Source organism: Rhamphochromis sp. 'chilingali' (genome assembly GCF_963969265.1).
Source record: "Rhamphochromis sp. 'chilingali' genome assembly, chromosome: 21".
In the NCBI taxonomy this organism is placed as follows: Eukaryota; Metazoa; Chordata; class Actinopteri; order Cichliformes; family Cichlidae; genus Rhamphochromis; species Rhamphochromis sp. 'chilingali'.
Window position 1 is genome coordinate 18,113,042 of NC_137949.1, and position 20,432 is coordinate 18,133,473.

Consider the following 20,432-nt stretch of genomic DNA (forward strand, 5'->3'; position numbering starts at 1 on the left):
TGTGTGTGTGTGAGACAGAGAAAGATATAGCCGGTTTTACCTTACAAGGCAGACAGACTTGGCCATCTCTTCACATGTTTGCAGGAGCTTTGTGGTGACTCATCTTTCTACTCACAGCTCTCATACTGTAGTAAATGGATGGATTATGAGATTAGCAGCACTGGGGCTCAGACAAAAGGAACCCCCTTACCCACCTTGTCCAATAATCTATTATTTTTATAGCATGATGTTGGATTTAATTTTGTTGTTTTTACATCTCATTGTTATCCAACCTTGCTCATACCAGGTTGGACTTAAGAATGGACTTAATTCTTTGTGGCATAGAATTACAAAGGTGCAGAAAACATTCTGCACCTTTCTAATTTTGGTTAACATGATAGCATCACACAGTTGCTCCAGATTTGTAAGCTGCACATCCATGATGAGAAGTTTCTGTTCCGCCACTTCCCAAAGGTGATCTGTTGGATTGAGATCTGGTGACTGTGAAGGCCATTTGAATGCAGTGAGCTCAGCTCTTAGTAGATCAGCAGTTTCTGAAAAACTCGGTCCAATAACCATACCAGATTCAAAGTCACTAAAATCAACTTTCTTTAACTTTAACTCTCAGTTGTGGATGGCTAAGTGAACTGTGTCACAGATGCTAATTTCTGAAGTGTTTCTGAGCCACAGAATTGTCCCTGTTTAGTAGGACCATTTTTTTCTTTGTCCACACTCACTAATTTACAACACGTTTGCATGGAGTGTCAGACTGGTTTCATTCATCCACACTTTGCATCATTCTTTGCATTTGCCAAGTGTGATGTGTGAACAGGCATCAGTTTTGGCAATGATTTTATTATTTATGCATGATCTCTCTTGGATTGTGCTTCTTTTCATTTTTAAGCGACTGTACGATCTTATGACCTCCTCTTGGATGTCAAATATTTTCTCCAAACTTTAGTTGGAGTTGGTTCATGTCATTGGATCCCAACTTATGACTAAACAGATTGAAAGAGGAGCTTCGTTCCTGCTGGATAATATCAAAACTGTTGGAAAGCATCTCAATAGTGACCAAAATTTTTAACACAACACCACAACATGAATGCAGCCCTCTTTGAAACCACTCCTTTATGTTTGCTTTACAGTCACACAAATAATTCCAGTTTGCTTAAAATATAAATGTAGTAAATATTTTTAAAGATATCCTGCTTATGTGTTACTGCCTGAACAATAATGAAAACATTTAAAGCAGTACCAGTACATGATATTCTGCATAATGAGGGGACTACTTTACTTTTAATACCTATATAGCCTTTTAAATTCAAAGTGTGGCATTTGGTATAACTGCAATGCACTCTGCAAAACAACCTACCAAAATATGACTGGTCCCCTGGTGCCCCATCCACCAAAGCTACTGGACTGGAGTACTGTTACTTAGACACGTGGTTTTTCCATATTATGCTACTTTCTGCTTTTACCGCATTGCATTATTTTAAAGGTCTTGTTAGTTAGTGTTTTTGCAGATTAATTGCCTTATTGTAGATCAAGCTACAGAACAATAAATAAGTGATTAAAATCATCAACAGCTGGAACATTAAAGAGATACATGCATCAATGAATCTGTTATCATAATCCAATAATATCATTTTGAAAAGTGTTACTGGACATAATACGTGCATTAAATATTGGGAATATATTTGGATTATACAACCTGTGCATTATTAAGCTACTGAAGTAGGATTATAGGTTTTACTTGCATTAATGCATTTAAAGTTTAAATGCATTAAATTCTCCCTAGCAGAACAATTATCCAACATGCCTTCTTGTGAAGCTCCACTCTTCACATAAGAAGTCTGAAACAGGAAACAGGGCTGCACATGAGCACGAAAATCATGTTTACTATGCCTGTTTTCTACCATAATTTTATTTCTGTTTTCAATATTTTCTGGGGAGCCCCCACCGCTGAAAAAGAAAAATATCTAGAAACGCCCCTGTTTCTAGGTTACTTTCCTCTACTTCACTTTGAATGCACAGCTTTTAATTTTACTTTTTGATACTTTGACTTGCGGAAAGATTATTACCTCTAATTATTTAAATAAAACAATTGAAATAAAAAAAAAAAGTACACTTGTTTTAGTCAGATTACAGGCCGAAAGATATTTGGCTCGACCCAGGCAGTCAACCTTGGTTATAAAGCCTCACCACTGACAGCCCAAGCAGCCAGTCTGCTTCGGGGAGGCGGTTTCTGAGTCCCAGAGGCGTCCAATCGGATTCCTGGGTCTGCTATCGATTCCAATTTGTCTGAGGCAAAGTTTTTGCGTCCGTCGTTCCTCGATACTAGACCTGCCTACTGAGGGCTGAATGCTCCTGCTTGGGGAAAAAAATAGAGCAGATAGAAGAAGAAGAAAAGAGGCAGAGTTGGAGGGAGAGAGAGAAAAAGAGAGCGAGAGAGGGAAGCCGGGGGTGGACCGTTAATTTCATCCACACACCGTCTTGAATGCGTGGAGGAGAGTAGACTGAGCTGCTGTAAAAAAAACATCACCTCGCCGAGGACCGGAGGACTTACGAGACAAGCAGAGAGCGTCTATATATAAAGCTTTATATATACATGTATAATATGGAACACTATGATGAAGAAAATTACTATATGCAACAAGAAGATGACTGGGATCGGGATCTCCTCTTGGATCCTGCATGGGAGAAGCAGCAGAGAAAGGTAAGGGCTTTGACTTCCTTCTGTCTCCCGTGCGGAAGTGGGATTGTTGCCTGTGATAATAATTAGGCTCTAATAACACAGCTCATTAATATTATCGCCACACATCCGCTTGGATGTGCACTTGGCGACTTTGGCTCCAGATCGATCCGTTAGTGGAGCCAGCAGACAACCAACGGCAGCCCCAAAAACCAGCTGGCAGTGGCTTGCTTTAATTATCAGGCTCATTATCGCGGCCAAAATCACCTGTACGGCTTCTTTGGGTACTTTTAAATACGGCTCCAAAACTTTTCTCGTCTACAGATCTCGGAGAGACTTGCGGATATCCCGCAGAGCTGTAGACGTATAGCGACCGTGTGTAGGAACAGCACTTTACGTGAAGCAGGAGGGAAAGCGTATGAGGAGGGACAATTAGAAGGCGGACGGGACGGCCACTTTTTCAGCGCAACAGATGTCAGCCATGCGCTTGACTGCATATGGTGTGTACCTGGCCCCTCCTGTCATCTGGCTTATGATGCGACGTGGATTAGGCCATGATTAACAACCCGGGGATGGAGTGTATTTGTGTGAGAAGGGGGGTAAACTCACCATAATTCCCTCCGACTCCCCTTTATTTAGCCATTTTACGCGCGGATTCTACGTATTTTCTAGCGCCACTAACAAAGGAGTACTTGTTTCTAGTTAGGAAGTTGTTTGCGGTGTTATTACCAGTGATAGAAAGTTAGCCATTTGACTTCTGACACTACTTTTCTTCCCCTTTGAGTGATTATGAGCGCTGTAACCCGAACTGCACACGGTTTATATTTTCAATAAAGAGCTTTAAGACGTCTTAACAAGTCCGGATCTTCTACACGCGTCTCCCAGCTGCTGCTCGTTTTCCAAATGGAATATGAATGGTCTGTTTCGAGAATGGGTGCTACTTTTCCCCTCCCTGTTCCCCATACTTGTCCTCTGCTTTGAAAAAGGGGGAAGAAAAACGCTGTGGAATCTGAGTAAGCTGTGGTTTGGTTTGGGCTGGGCTTGGATGGGAGCAAGCGTGCCCAAAAATGGTAATAATCGGCCCCTCTCGCTGCTGTTGGAAAACTTCTCCCCGAGTTTCTTTCTTGCTCTACGAAGCTCTCGGCTTCTGGTTTCCTGGATTATGTCATCGGCAGGCTGCTACCGGTCGAGAGCAGATAAAGGGGAAGTAAAGGAAAGGTATGCGGGGTTGATGTCAGGTGTGAACAGTAGACCGAAGTGCTTCGGACATCAGTAGGTAATTGTCTCCTGCTGGTGCTCCTTTAGGGGCTTTTGGTATATAAAGGTCATCATGCAACAAACGGGAAAGTTTCACCTGGCTGTTTTGTTCTGCCCATATCGCAAACAAGTCAGAATTTGTGGTGAAACACTTGCCTGTGATAACCTGCACATTCCTGTGCCTGCATGGCCCTCATTGATCTAATCATCCAGCAGAGAGCAAGGATATTTATTCATGTAAACTTCCCCTTGTCTGACAGAGCACTGATGATGGGTTATGTTGAGGTCTGACCAGACACAATTGCAGACTGAGAGGAATCACAGCAGCCCCCACCTTCCTCTGCAGGCCTGCACCTCTGTCCTTTGCCCCAAGGAGGGCATGGATAACTGTCACACGCGTGCACACTTCTCCGTGTGCATGTGTGCACGCAGCACTGAAAAATTCCTCCCAAGCTTCAGTAATCAGCTCTACTGCTGATGTACAGATAACCAGGAAGCCTTTCAGTCTCTCCCTCATAACTTTCTTTATTCTGATCTTAGTGTTTAAGTGCTTCAACATCTAAGATGTTGGTCACTGTACTTAAACATAAAATGAAACGATAGCTGATTATTTGAAGGTTTTTGCTGTTGTAGAATATAACTGGAGTTATCTAAACTCACTGTTGTTTGGATACTGATACAGACCACCAAGATGTGATAATTAGGTGGATAAAAATTTACAACCAAATTAATTCTCTTTGGGTCCAAGTGGCCATATGTGTCCATGCTGGGTGTCTCTTTACTGTTCAAGTGTCTTTTAAACTTTTTAACAGTGCAAAAGTACAAAAAAAGAGCACATTACACAGGTGAGGGCTTTTTTTCCAGGCTCTTTTGCAATTCACTAACACACACACACACACACACACACACAAAAGCCTGGCGTGTCTGAGAGTGCTTAAAATATTTGGAGTCCGATACAAGTCTTAACCTGACTCCCACGCACAAAGATATCTTCTAATCTTGAAATCCTAATGTCTTTGCATACCCAGGTGTCTGCTGCCCTCTGCCAAAGGTTACATGAAGCTCACATATTGTCACCTTTATCACATGATACATTCCTTAGTGATCACTCTGAGTGAACTTTATCGTCGCGCTCCTTTAATTTTTGGTCATTTTGTTTTTCTGTAGCTGGAAGGTGGAGTTCAGGTGTTAACTGCTCTAGCTAATTTGTCCAGGTTTGTCCTTATAAGGGTATGAGCTGCAGCACGTTCCACCAGATCTGCCTGTAAACCTCCCGCCTCCTACTTCCCATCTCACACACCCCTAAACTCTGTGTTCCCAACCCACACCCACATTCCCCTGGCCAGACTCTACAAGCCAGGTCACAGATCAGAGTCTCTGATCTCACGATTTGTTCACCTTCGCCAATAAAGTGGAGACAGACGCAGAGCATACCTGTTCTCTGAGGCAAAGAGCAGAAAAGTGGTGTGTCTCTTTAATTTGTGATGACTGCCGGCAGCAGAATCAGCGTGCTGATCAATAGATTTCTCTGAATTGTGATGTCAGAGAGTTCATGTGCTATGTGGCCAGGAAGGCTTTGCAGAGGCTTGCCTGTCTGTGTGATGCATATGTGGGAAGTGTCTGTAAAGCGAATCAGTCACCACTGTGATCAATCAGCACTGGGCGTGGCTGTCACAGGCAGCAGACTTCCCAATTCGGCACCCTGACCAACATCCACGTACAGTCACTCAACCTCTTCTGGAAGAAGTAGCACGATTAATTTGATAAGCAATAATTTCAATAACTGAAGTAAAAATTTCAAAGATTTTCCCATGTGGCGATGTGCTGAGTGATTTCCTTCACCATACATGGATATTTTAGTTCTGTAAATAAGCAAGTCTGTTGGCTGCTCGTGTCCTAAAAAACATCAAGTTTCATCACTCAGGAAACTGACTCAACACATGAATGACGGTGTGACGTTTTACTTCTAGTAAGAAAACCTTTAAGAGATGAGTGTTTTGTTCCACACTGGCAGCTGTTTGCTACATTGCATAATAGGATGTGTAATGTCAGCTCTGGCCACCTCTCAAAATGCTTCCTGTCATCAAATTCCTCTGTTCCCATGATGCACCTTTCCAAACCCTGTTTTTTTTTTTTTTTTTCTTTCTTTCTTTTTTTTTTTTTTTAAACAAAAGGAGAAGAGTGTCAGATCGTTGGTGACAAAGCGGTGGATGTCAAAAGAGTAAAAAAACCCTCCAGCCACCCACCTTCCTCTCTGTCTCTGTCTCCCAGGCAGCTCTGCTCTCCACACTGATCAAGGCGTCAAGTGCTGAAATGTTGCTCCTCTTCACTACATAAAACATGAGCAGGCTGAAGAGTGTGTCACATTTATTTTCCATTTTCAGTAAACTGCCCGTCTGTGTCATGTGATGTTTTCCTTGCTGCGGCCTGTCATTGAGCCCTGATGACCACTTCCACCAAGGACTGCACTCAATCATATGATTAAACTCACATGTGCTTATCATCGTTTGTGTACATAGCGCTTGAATGATATTTTGAGCCAGTAAAATGTCATTTTGTCAGTGACCTTATGAGAGAAACAGTTATAAGTCTTATAATAGCAGTTAAATGAAACACACGATAGGACTGAGATATGCAGAAAATATGAACAACAAAAGAGAAAATGCTTTTTTTTTTTTTTTTTTTTTTTAACTTGTGAGGGTCAGTTTAGGAACATAAATTTACACATGTGAATTTAGTTTGTTTAAATATACAATACAATCTAATAATATGGATAATATTTGCACTATTTCCGGTCTACAAACACAGAAACAAACACACACAGTCAATGGGAAGAGTTGTTGCTCAGCCAGCTTTGAGGTAAAACATTCCCAGCATGTGCTTTGCACAATGTGCAATAGTCAAAGTTATAGTGTTAAAATATGTCCACAGTCATGGTTTAACATGTGAACAAATTCAGGTTATCCGCTTCCTCGGGGTGAGACAGGCTACAAAAAAATACAAGCAAAGACATTTTCTTGGTTTATCCTAAACCGTTTCCAAGTTTGGAAGATGAATTTGTGTTAATGTTCTTTATATCTTCCTAGGAAAATGGGAAACATTTATTAATATGTATGTAAACATGGATTTAAATACAGAATATAAGGTAAAAACAGAGTTTTAAGCGCTAATGAGCTTGAAAGTCAGTATTTGGTATGGCGATCTTTATTCTTCACGCAGCCTGAACTTTCTTAGGAAAGTTTTCTTCCCTTGATGATTCTGATTACGAGACTGGACGTCAGTGGAAAAAGCAGCCAAAGACCTTCAGAAAGCCTGGAGAGCTATTGCCAAGGTTAAGAAGACGAGATGTGACATGTTGCTGGGATGTGTTAGCCACTCTCCCATTTCTGTGATGTATCTTTATATTTAGAGGACTTTTAAAAAAAAAAAACTATTGCGAGACTGTGAAGTCCCGGTCGTTTCTCCGATGCGGCCTTTATCTGATTCAGAGATGCTTCAGGGAAGTGAGCAACCTTTTGTCTGTTTGTCAGCAGGAGGCGGTTCAGCATCCTTTTCTCAGTCACTTAGTCATCTGTCAGGGTGGCTGCAGCTCCCCGTGAAGCACTAAAAAGTCTCAAAATTCAATATGTGAGTGAAAGATATCTTATTAGAAGACTCAGGAACTCCCAGGTGGATCCTACTGTTGTGGTTACTGCCGCCAGACTATAAATCCCAACAGGGGCTCCCAGGAGAAGCAGTCATGATACCCCGGTCACGGCTCTCAGGGCTCTGTCTCGTTTTCTGTATTGATGGGGTCACATGCTGACACCCAGGCTGAGAGCGCACAGGATCATCCACTCTCCCCATCATAGGAAGTTTTATGTGCGTGCTCCTAGCTCAGCTGGAGGGGTGTGCTCAGAGGAGTTGTGCAAATTTTATATTCCAGATATTAAAGAGCAGATGTTTTATCTTGAATTGAAATGCAGTGGTTTAATGACACAGACGTGTTTATAATTTTGACTGAAATAGATTTTTATTCATGAAAGAAGCATTTACTGTCAACCTGTTGAATGCCATATGCACGTTCCCATGAAAAACTGAATGTCTTCCATGTTTCTTCCAGTTTTCTCATTTGGGATTCAAACCAAAAACAAGATTCCTGCCATGAAACTGCTTCCTTTCTTCTTTTGTAAAATCTTCCTGTAAACTGATCCGGCGTGAACGCAATGTGGGTTTGATGGAGTCTGTTTCATAATTAGCTGAAACATCTTGTTATCTGCTGCTAATGAGAAGCTTTCAGTCTGGAGGAAACCCTCTCCTCTTTATGGCCTGAAGCTTTTGGTGGATGTACGGTGTGTCAGAAGACTGACCTGTGTCTAATGACTCTTACATAACCCCACTCTGCGTCTCAAGAAGGTGTTTTATTCTGCTGGGGCTTTAGTTGGAGGACTGGTGTCACTGTTTGCCCAGGAAATGTCAAATTGAAGGAGCTGTTTTTACTTTAATTGCTTCTTATGTGATGTTCCCTTACTGAGTTCATAATTTTTGGAAGAACTACTGGATGCACTGGCACACAGTTGGACATTAATGGTTCTCAGATGTAACTCAATGAGTTTTCATGATTCCCAGCTATGCTATGAAGTAGGTATTGTCTGTATCTTGTGAGTCTGTGTGTGTTTGTCTTCAGGGGAAAGTTGAGACCTGACGACACCTTCTTTCTTCAACCGCACAGGCTTTTTTGAGTTTATATTGACTGGATTTGTCAAGGAAATAACACTGCAACTGTGCAAGGTAAAGGCATGAAACTTTGTTAGTTCAAAGTAAAGAGTGCTGGAATCAGAGGGGCAAATGTCAGTTCCCACTTTATGTCTAGTTTCCTTATGAAGTGCAGGAGTATTTTCTCAGAACTCACTGGCATTGTGGTGGGATCTTTTTTCTGGCATGAGTGTGCTTTAGGTCCCTGCATTTGGAGCATTGCTTAGTGTTTAGTTTTTTTTCACCTGAATTTTTCCTTGGATACAGATTTTCCTGATCAGATGCTGCTGGAAGAATTAGTTTAAACTTGAATATCTGAATAGCCATGTGCAGCACTGTGGATGTATCTCCTCTGTGTGTGTGTTACCATGCAGTGAGAGCCAGCGACTGAGAGAGTTGTTCCCAGCTGTCTGAAGAAAGAAGGTCAGACCGCTGCACAACTTCTCGTCCGTTCTTGGCCTGCAAAAACATTTCCATGCTGTCGGTGAAATTCTCATCGCTGAACAGTTTCTCCTTTATTTGTTTCAGGAAGGTGCATGCTAATCTATCCTCATCCAGCTGAACAGTACATCTTAGTTTGTAAGAATCCACTGTTTGAAAAGTCAAATGTGAGCAATTACCAGGCTCTTATCTGAGCAGCTCCCAAAGGCCCAGGCCCTGATGCAAATTCTTGACTTTTCTCTAGCTCCAAATTTAGAAACGTTGTATATAGAAGTCAACCCCAAGCCATCGGTCATTAAAACAGTTTCAAGACCCATTGTTCAGTGAATTTTAATTACTTAGTTTCACGGGTTTGGATACGTTTGACTGCTTTGCTTCATTTGAAGTTTCATGAATGACAATTAATGCTGCATAGACTGCAGTTTGTTGTTATGTGTACGTTATTGTAGCCTCTTTGAGACCCCAGACTTTTTAGATTCTGCAGTAACTCTGAGCTTTGGGGTCAAGGTGCTTTCCTGTGGAGACGACACTGCCGATCCCAAAAAAATAAATCTGCTCAATACCCAATATGCAACCATGTGTGGATCCACTGCACACTTATGATCACATGTTTTCAATACCGAACGACCCAGAGGGGCGTTTATAGGTGATCTATCTGCATGTTTCCAAGAATTTTTTTCATGCACCACATGGGAAGGATGTAGTCGAGTCTTTCTTCCGCTAATGCTATTAATCACACCACATGCATTCTCAAGTGCATGTGCTGACTGCTTTGAAGCCAGGAGGGGGTTTGTACTGTACTCAGAAGGTCTGTGCACATGCTAGTGTATTAGCTTTAAGCCTCCTCATGGGAGCAGCTGTAGTGCGTTTCCTATACAGAAAAAAAAGGGGGAAAAAAAGCTTTGAGTAAACAGACACCATGGTAGAAACAGGGCGCAGGCACACCTTTCCATTCATTCATCTGTGTGGGTGTAGCTCAGGGGCAGAGAAAGGAGAGCATGGGGGGGAGGAGGCAGTGAGTGGAAGAAGAGACTCGGACAGAGGAGCTTTCAGGGCTCGGGACAAAGAGAGTGTGTTCAAGAGGCCGTCTATTGTCACATTGTCAACCTGGATTCAATAATTCATCATCATCAGCAAGGTTAGAGTTTGAGCTATCAAATGACTTCCCTCTTCAGGTGCTTTAGCTTACCATAAACACTGGAAACTGGGGAGACGGCTAACCTACACCGATTAATAAAAGAGAAGATTTGTTTCTATTCCTCAGTTTTTGTAGAAGGAAAAAAAAGATGGTATGGTACAGTCACATGGGTCCAGAGACTGGTCAGTGACCACCTGCTAACCACCAGTTATGAGGGCAAAAATTAGTATTCCCCAACTGGTTGCCGACAGTCGCTGTGGAAAGCTTCATTCATCCAGTCCTAGAGCAACTGCAAAAAGTGTCACACCCTCATTGTGAAAGATTTTGCCCAGCGATGTCCAGCAACTGCTTGACAACTGGTTGGGAAATACATGTTTTTCCTGAGAGAAATGTGGTTGCCAAGCAATCTCTAGCTAAGCTAACCAAGCTACTTTTTTATTTTTTTATTTTTATTTTTTACATTTAATAGACAGACATGTAAGGCATATAAACCTCCTCATTACATCTATACCAGATAGCAGGTAACCTTGTTTTCTAGAATTTGCTTTTGAGTTCTTCATTTAACATTGAAAGAAATGGTAAAACAGGACTCATAGCACTTAATGACCAGCTGCAAAGTTTCCAGACTGAGGGGAAAAAACAGGAAGGACATTCCTAATTAGCAAACTAGCTAAGAACATGGTCAAATTAAATGGATTTCCAGGAAGCAGTTTGCCACCCTTTTTACAGAAATTTTTTTTTTTTTTCTTTATCAAAAATCTGCTTTTGCTGATCACTTCCCACATGATGTAAAATTGTTTCTTGGATGGCTTAACTGATTTTGGAAGCTCACTGACAAAGTGGATGTGAAAAACTCATCAGATATAGGGTTAAAAACAATCACTACAAACATCATTCCATAACATCAGCTTGAAACATCTTATCCATCATATTATATTTTCTTTTTCATTCCTTTCATCCGTTTCTCTCCCTCGCTTCCCGTTATTTACTTTCTCTCCACTATCTATCCCCCTTTGTGTGGCTGAGTGGGTGGCAATGGATTTAAGGAAAACTTGTTTTGTTTTTTTCCTCCGTGCTTGTTTTAGTCTGGGCATGTTGAAATCTCCCTCCAGCTTTATCAGGAAGCCACTGCGCACAGGGTGGTGCATCACTGTTTGCACTGTGTGTAGTAAATGGGCAATTGGAGCATTTGAACAATACAGGCGGGATGTTTCTTAGTGTTTTATTTACACTGTGGGCAATTAAGTCTAATTCAGAAGGAGTCAAATTCACTGCAGTGACTAAGCCTTCCTAGGTGGCCAGAAAGAGATGAGAGGAAGTAAATATGAAGATGAAAATGATCCTGTGAGTGATAATAAGAGAGTTCTTGGCGTGGGGAGTGTCACTGGGAAAATTGAGGCCGGGGGCTATTTGTTCTGTTGTACTCCTACACTCTTCTAAAGTGGGACAAGTATTGAACGTCTGAATTTCAATCAGTGGCTGCTATTGATCCTGTGCTCCACTGGCACTCATGGTCAGCTAGAGCGGACTCCCTGCAGGCACGTCACATTGTGGTCTGACGACTCTGAGCTGTTTGTGATACGCGTTTAAATTGCACAGTAGCAGCGAGGGCTGAGCGACACCTCGGCTCCCTGCCCTGCTCTCTTTTGTCAGTTTCCTGCAGGATTAGCCTGCAACCTCCTGACGTCACTTCATTTATGACGGTAAGCAGCAGCAGCTTCTGTGAAGTGCTCGCAGCAGATCTCATTACAAGTTGTAACAGACACCTCCCCTTGATGGCCCCACCCCAGCAACCCAAAGCAGGAGGAAAGCCAGCCTGCTGCTTGTTGGTGTGTAGTGGAGAGCCCTCGGCAGAGCGGTGGGGCAGCAGAGTGGTTTAAGCTGCATGAAGTGCTGGCAGGTGCTGGTGCTGGTGGATGGACTTTAGGAGGGAGGGTGGTACAACCGTCACAGTAGCTAACTGTGGAGTTGAGTTGTAGTCTTGGCAGATGTGTGCGCGTGTGTCCTCCTGAACGCCCATAAAAGTCTTCCCACACTTTGTTTTTCTCAGTTTTTTTGAAGGATAATCTCTATGACCAAAAACCAATACAGCTCAGAACAGCCAGAGGAGAAACGTATATCACATATCACTTTATCCACTGGTGTTGGATGGTTTTATTTGTATGAAGTTTTCTCTCCTTTCTGTTGATGATAAATTGTGGTTCAGCTGTGTTGCCCTGAGCACAGAGTTTCTCTCAGGAGCAAAACAAAAATAGGAATAAAAGAACTTAAACTGGGTAAAATGGGGTACATTCATCCTTTCTAATAAGTCAAGTTATCCATTTCTTTGTGCGTTTGATGGCTTTGATTTATGAATCAATCACTGATCCAGCTGAAGGTCATCTCAGCCGAGCATTTACTAGATGAGACTCCAAAGGAAGAAAGAAGAAAGGCCACTGCTTGTTTCAATACTTTCATTAAAGTGTTTCATGTGGGGCCGGTGTGCCTCCATCATAGCTCTCTGCACTTTCTCCAGGACATTTATCTCAGCTTGCAGCATCAGTCTAATCTAGGCTTGTGTAGCCATTTTTGGTCATTCTTCCAGATGTGGGAATATGAGCCCACATTTAAATTATTTTTATAGTCCACATACCATGTGACTTTTTGCTATTTGCTGTTTCTCTAAACGAGCAATGAGCAAATCATCCATCATAAGTCTTAAAAAGGGTTTCATAAACTTCATACAGGATTATGTGTACAATTACAAATGTAACTGCCACAGAAAATATGTGGTGCACATATTTAGATGGAAGCGTTTGATTGGAGCTTTTCTGCCACGTTTATTCTGAAAAACTGATATTTAAGCTAAACTCTGATGTTCTTTGGGGTCAGCAGCAGGTTGGCACCACTTTAAGGGGCTGTTTCATGTTAGAGCAGGTCAGTGGCCCCTGGAGCTGAGCTGTATAGGTCAAGGACGCTGTAACCAAGGTTTGGGTGCATGTATTACTTGGACCTTTGGCAGTGCTCGTTTCTGTTGAAGAAAATTTTCAGTTCAGGTTTTTTTTCTGAACTGAGAGTGTTACCACTTCTGTGTTTGACTCGCAGGTGGAACTGATGAACACGAAGTTTAATTTTGTATGTCTGGCTATCAACAGCATCAGACTGCATTGTTTTTATGGCTCAGTGCTGAAACTCAACCGAATTATACACAATAAATTGATGTGTGCATGCAAGTTTCTTTCTTCTTTTTTTTTTTCCATGTAATGCCGTATTTAATGCTACATTAATATAAGAAATTGGATGAACAGGTCTCAGCATTTTCCCTTTTTGACGTGGGGAGCTTCACTGATAACATTTTTAGCCACAGAAAAACAAGCAAAGAACCTATTAAAGGCTTGAAACACCCTCATGTGGCCCACGTCACATAGCGTCCCTCGAGACTCTCCCATTAACATTAAAACACTGAACAAATCAGCATTTTTGAGGACAACTTTGGAAACAGATCATCAACAAACACCAAAAACAAATCTATTCCTGTGTGAATTGTGCTGTCTGCCACAGTGAAACAATTACAAAGGTAGAAAGAGGAAGCGAAAAACTACAGATATGAGGTTTTTTTTTTGGACATGTGAAAGACACACTGACTCATTGCTCTGGCTACCTGCAGAATTAAATATGTTAATTCAAGTAATTATAAATCGGGAAAGCATATTTTGTTTGCGAACTTGGAGAGAAATGTCTGTTTTCCTGGAAGCTTCTCGTTTGGTGCACAGAAAATTACTGCAGAAGTGCATTGGCCTTAACAGGACATGTGCAGTATAGCTGATGGGTGGATGAGTTGAAAGTGTCTTTTGTTTGAGTGCAGTGTAGCTCCTCCCCAGCTCAGCATTTCTCTGAGTCAGGTGATGGTCAGCAGTGAAAATCGCTGCTTCGGCACAAAGCAGCACCACGACTGGCTACCTACCATCACACGACGGCTGCTGGCAAACCGAGCTCGAGCTGACTCACGATTACTCTGAACCCGGCCACTGTGCTTCATCATATCTGTTTACATTGCTGTCCAACTGTTGTCAGAGACAGCTCAGGCATGACTCAGGACTCGAAGCTGTGATAATAAGTTCCCTTTACAGTGTCAGCATCTTCGTAAATTTGTATTTTTTTTTTAAAAACAAAATTGTATTGATACTAACACTGCAAACAAACAATATAATTTAATTGACGCAAGCATATAAAAGAAACATTCAAACTACAAGTGTATGCACATGCTGTAAACTCAGCCTCCTGCAAAAACACAGACCTTAATGTTTGTTTAAGTACTAGGAACATAAGCTGTACTTTCATTTTGGACACATACGCTGCAGTGAAATGGGATCCGTCACAGAGTGGCCTTTGTGCGGTGGGAGACTCCTGCTTTGAGCCAGCGAAGTGGGGAGATACATGTTCACGCTGGGCTTTTCAATGACTCGCTGCTCAGCAAGGCCTCTTTGATGCCCAGAGTCTATTTGAATAGCATCTGCACATAGATTTGCATCCAATTTGTGTGCTGTGAGATCATCAGAAGTGCTGCGTCTTCTTATCAGCTTGCGTCATACTCAGACATTTGTCTGGATATAAACCTGCTTGTTCTTAGTCTCATCAAATATGTAAAATTCAGGAAGTAGATAGAAATGTTTTTAGTTATTTATTTCTAGTGCATTCAAAAGCTGCAAAAGGGTTAGATGGTGATGCATCTTTCAGGAAAAGTGGTGCTCAAAGTGCGAAAATTTCAAACAAAATTGCTGAGTACAGCTTCAAGTCAAGTCAGTTTTATATAGCATATTTTAGCCAACCTGAAGTGCTTAACAGGCTCTCTTCCACAGCATGTCTTTATCCTGTCTTCCTTCTCTCACCCCAACCAGTCACAGCAGATGGCCGCCCCTCCCTGAGCCTGGTTCTGCCAGAGGTTTCTTCCTGTTAAAAGGGAGTTTTTCCTCCCCACTGTCGACATATGATTGTTGGGTTTTTCTCTGTATGTATTGTAGGGTGTACCTAAATATAATATAAAGCATCTTGGGGCGTTTGACTGTTGTTGTGATTTGGTGCTATATAAATAAAACTGAATTGAACGGATACCTTCATTCGCAATCCACGTCTCCAAGAACCCACAACACCGAACATGCACACACAGACAATATAGTAAAGATAATAACTTGAAAATTAGTCAGAATGTCAGAATAAAAATGTTAAATTCCAACTGTGGTAAATAAAAGAGGAATAGATCATATTTACAGTGACCAAACCGTGAGGGACCTCAGAGGTGACTTAAAGCAACTGAGACTAGGTACAGCTGATTTCAACAATTCTTGAAGAGGTTTTTTTTTATGAGGGAAGGCCGCCCAGATGCAATGACATCAAAGGCCTGATTGTCTTTAGTGAGGAGATGGCACAGAGAGAAACTGTTGGATTATTTAGAAACCATTTTCTTTCTGTCATAATACATCTGGCTAAAGATTAGCTTAACTGAGGTTGAATGCCATTTGATTTACCTCCCAACACGCCGTCACGGATAGATGCTTCCTTCTGTGCAGTGATGTGGTTGACAGTTGTAATTAGGGATGTCGCCAGAGCCTCTACTTATGGTAACTTTCCATACCAAAATTTTGAAAGTGCTGTGGGACTTCTTTCAATGCTATAGGTAGCGAGTAGGGTTGTCAGAGAAATTGATACTTGGACACTAATTGATAGTAAAGATTAAAATTGGAGTTGCAGCAGGTTTGACAGCATTGTTGCAGAATGGCAGCACAAACATGAACATGAGCACCAAAAACTCTGTGAAGTACCTTAAAGTTGACCTCACGCTTTTTATGGAGAATTTCGAGACCTCACTAAAGCTCTCGTTTCAACAAGTGTTGTCAGTCCTTTGTGTCTGTGATGTTACAAGATGGTGCTACATTAATAGGATAACACAATTATTTGTGTCTAAGAAGTGTTATGTTTCTCTTAAAGTCCCAGTTTGAAGCAGAGAAAAGTTTGTCACCATATTGTCATCAGCAATGACAATATGGTGCCAGAAGCACAGAAAATAAACAGAACTGCTGCTGCAAGAGCCACTGTAGTTCCAATCATTGCTAACCAAAATCTGCCTTAATTTCCTCAGTTTCTGCCCACGGTATTGAAAGCAGTGTCTATTCCTGGGTGTCGTATGGAGTTTGAAGTTTGAGCATCATGACAAATCCTCGTGTAATTTGGTAGAAATAAGAGTTTTGGAAAGAACTGAGCTGATTTCTATGGAAGCTGAAAGAAAATCTTTTTTTTTTTTTTTTTTTGTCATTCGTAAGTCAAAATTTCAGGTTATTATCTCAGATGGTTGAGTTAGTAAGTCAAAATGTGGCTTCGATAGGGGGAAAAACATTTCAGTGGCTAAAAAGCTTTCGTAGATTTCTGGAATGTGACCTTGCTGGTAAGTTTTTGGTGCTTTGGACACTACAGAGGGAGTGCCACTGAGTTCCATTATATATGAAAAATGAGCCGATATCTCAAATACTGGGTAACTCCCACCAAAAAACAATCGAGATGCCTTAATGGAAAAACATGTTCCTTTAATTTTGGAGGCACGGTGGTGGAATGGTTGGCACCGTCACCTCACATCAACAAAGTCCTGAGTTCGAACCTAACCAGCTGGCTGAGGCCTTCCTGTGTGTTGCTCTAACCAGGTACTCTGGTTATCCCCCCACCGTTCAACGGCATGCATGGGGTTTGGTTAGTTGGTCATTCTAAACTGGCTGTAGGTGTGAATGTGAGCGTGCATGGTGGTTTGTGTCTCTTGATAAACTGGCGATGTCACCATGGTATATCTCGCCTTTTGCGCTGTGAAAGCTGAGATGGGTTTCAGCTCAACCATGACCCTGAACCGGATAAGCAGAAGAAAATGGATGGATGTTCCTTTGAATTCATTTTGTGAGGATATACTTTTAACTGACTAAATGTTCTGGTGAAAATCTTTGAATCTACAAGGTAAGTGTATCTGCTGCATAAACTGTCTGCATCTAAAACATATTTTTATTAAATAACATCACTGTTGCATCCTTTAGAAATCTAAATCTGATGGGAAATTGATGCAGCATCTGTGTTATTATGACCTGAGCGAGATTACATGAACTTCAGGAGTGCAACAGATCATCTCTAAAAAGTTGCTGACATCCAGGGAGGAAGCCACGCACTGAACACAGATGCTTTTGTGGTCATAAACTTGTGTTGCGTGGGGAGAGTGTGTGTGTGGACTCTGTTTTTTAAGAGCCTCTGAGCAGCCGAGCTGTTTGTTTGCGGGTCTCCAGGCTTTTATGGTTGTCATAGCAACCGCCCAGTGTCGGGCACTCTGCAACATTTTCACAGACGAGCCGGTCTTTGTTAAATGAACACGCCGGAGGAAAGAGCTATCGCCACGCTTTGACTTTCTATTGTGACACGCACACACACATGAATATGCAGCAGGGCAGCTCTGGGCCACGAGAGAGTAAATATCAGTCGACCGGTCACAATGGCTGCTATTCTTTGTCAGTTGGCGCTTTTTGGCTCGTCCACAGCTTGGTCAGCACGCGCGGGAACAGTGAGGAGCGTGTACATGCATGTGTGCAAAGTGCCTCTGCCTGCACAGCATACAGTATCTCTCTGCACCAGCTGCACACTGGCTATATGTGTTCCTGTGTCGCATGCTGGTTTTTTTTGCACTCTCTTTCTGAGGCACACTTGCCTCCTTGCATGTGTGCATGCTGAAGCAGCAGCCAAGGCAATAGTTAAATGTAATGGGATGACTTTGCTGAGTTGGCAGTTTGTAGTAACAGCCTGTTTGAGTGCCTGGTTGGATGGATGCTGCACCTGAGAGACTAGACTTTCACACGCCATCGCACGGCTGGACTGAAATGAGCTGTGTTAATCTACAGTACATGTTTTTGCAGATACTTCAGTGTCATGCATTATATTTGACATTTTTTAGATCTTTAGTCTGTAGTTTTATGCACACATCGTGCACATATTTCGTGGTATCTCGTGCACATATTTGAGTACCGCCTAACTGGACTGCAAAGCTTAGCAGATTGAGTACAGAAACGCTGGCAACAATTCTGAGATCATTTTCAAGTAAAACTTCATTATGATGCTTTTTGTCAGGGGAATATTTTCCAGTTTTTAGTTGGAGATTTTAGGACACCGTCCGTAGACAATAACCGCTCTTTTCAGCTGTTAATCAACATTTTATAGGCATAACAACTGGGCAGTTAATTGAAGGTGAGGGAGTTTCAGTTTTATTTGAATATTTGTCCAGAAGTTTTGTGATATTCGCTTAATTTTCAGTCTGGCTTTGTTGTGTTTGTCATCCAGAAACTGTAGAGAGCTGTAATACAGGAAGTAACTGAGAGAACAAGAAAGTGAGAGTGAGTGGTTTAGTCATGCAGCTCTTAGGGGGACATACTAGGGAAACAACAGTGCTGGGATTATACCAGAGATTATACTATCACGATATTACAAGCACTATATGATATTATTGTGATTTTTAGCATTTTGTGGGATGCTGAGTGTTGCACTAACATGTTGAGATGTAAATTAAGATTGAGATTATGTCCTCAAAGTTAATCTTTGTTGATATACGATAAGATAAAGTTATCTCACTTTAGTTATTTTTCTTTTTTTACTGTCAAATGAGATTATTAAGCACATCAACCGTAAAATCTGCCGTAAAATGGAAGTCTGCTATCAGTCTGTGATTAATTGGGGCCAAGTTGGCAATTACATGCAATCGATTTCTAATGATACAGCAATTAACTCATAAACCATCAAGAATCACGTATCTGTTGCGGTCTACATAGACACAAATTCAGAGTTAACTGTTAAAATTGTTCTCTGCAACCTTCCTGTTCTATAGAAAAATAAACAGAATACAACTAGCTGGCAGTCATTCAGACTGATTGCAACATGCTGCCATGTCTGCATCTATAAATTAGACAGCAAGACCTTTTGCAGACCTTCAGCAATCTCTCTAAGAGTGGTTAAAATCACCAGAAAGCCACTATCTTTATTTATTTATTTGTTCATAGATGTAAGGAGGTTGCTCTATTATTATTATTATTTTGTGTGTGTGTGACTGAGCCATTAGCTTGCTGTGAACAAGGAGGTAGCTTTGTCATGTCCAGCATTAGATGTTTTTTGCTCGGCTAATGTTATTTTAGGATGGTAGTGCAAGAGCTGAGCCCTCTTCTTCACAGCATTCCCAGATTATTATTATTTTTTATTCAATAAAATATTGGTGTCCTGTATCAATACAATATTGCCATGCAAATTATTGCGATAGCATGCTGTATTGATATTTCCTCCCACTCCGCTAGATTATACTGGTAAGTTTTGGTTCAGCCAACTGGACCAGCGCTCACATGTGCCCTGCAGCCTCAGCCTTGGCCTGGTTCACAGTTTTCACTGCCAGAGAAGTGAGTGCTTAAATATCAGTGTGGGTAGTCAGGCTGCATCCTCTAGTGCGCTTTGAAGGAAGGAGACAGAGGGGGATGAATGATGACCTTTGACCCTCTCAGAACACTCCCTTTGCTCGTTGGCACTCCTGCCCTTCCTCTGTTAGGGAGAGAGAGCACTGTGACTACTAACAGAGAGAGAGAGAGAGAGGGGAGAGAGAGAGAGTAAAGCAGATGCCTTCCCTTCATCTCTCCTCCAGGTTCAGGAGTCAGAAAGGTCATATTGTTCATGTGCATGACTCACTCTGAGCAGGATGGATGGAGCAGCGGCTTTTATTACACACCCGTGCAGGGATGTTAGGAGCCTCTGTTTGGGTGTGTTTGTTTACCTGTCTGACTGACCGGTAGCATCAATGTTCCTAAGTACACGTGTGACATAAATAGATAGTAACAGCTTCATGTTACTGTTGGGAGTTCTGGTCACCGTATTCATTGCTTTTGGTGGATTTTAGTACAACAAACTGCATTAGGGCAGAAGAGATAACAGCTCAGTGATCAGATGTTGACAGACAGTAAGACTAGACTCTGGGCCAGACTTTAAAAAACAAAAACATGTTCCCAGATCCAGGAGTTGAGCCCAGAAAGTGACAACACTGAACTCATTTCTGCTATGAAAGATGTTGTAGTAGCTCTGTTTGGCTTACACAGTGAGTTCAGTCAATCAGCTACTTCCTGACAAATGACTGAAACCCCTGCTTCATTCTTTAAAATGCATGCT

At 41.8% G+C, this 20,432-nt stretch overlaps 1 protein-coding gene across 3 annotated transcripts in view; it reads left to right on the top strand.

Annotated features, from left to right (window-relative positions):
• Positions 1 to 2,290: 2,290 nt before the first annotated feature.
• Positions 2,291 to 20,432, top strand: part of actn1 (actinin, alpha 1) — a 56,904-nt gene continuing 38,762 nt past the window's right edge. For 2 of the 3 annotated variants that reach the window (XM_080870384.1, XM_080870383.1), the window contains exon 1: positions 2,291 to 2,695. In XM_080870384.1, coding sequence (XP_080726510.1) covers positions 2,588 to 2,695 — 108 coding nt within the window. In that variant the 5' untranslated portion in view covers positions 2,291 to 2,587. The remainder of the gene's footprint in view (positions 2,696 to 20,432) is intronic. The other variant, XM_080870382.1, reaches the window with a different exon arrangement.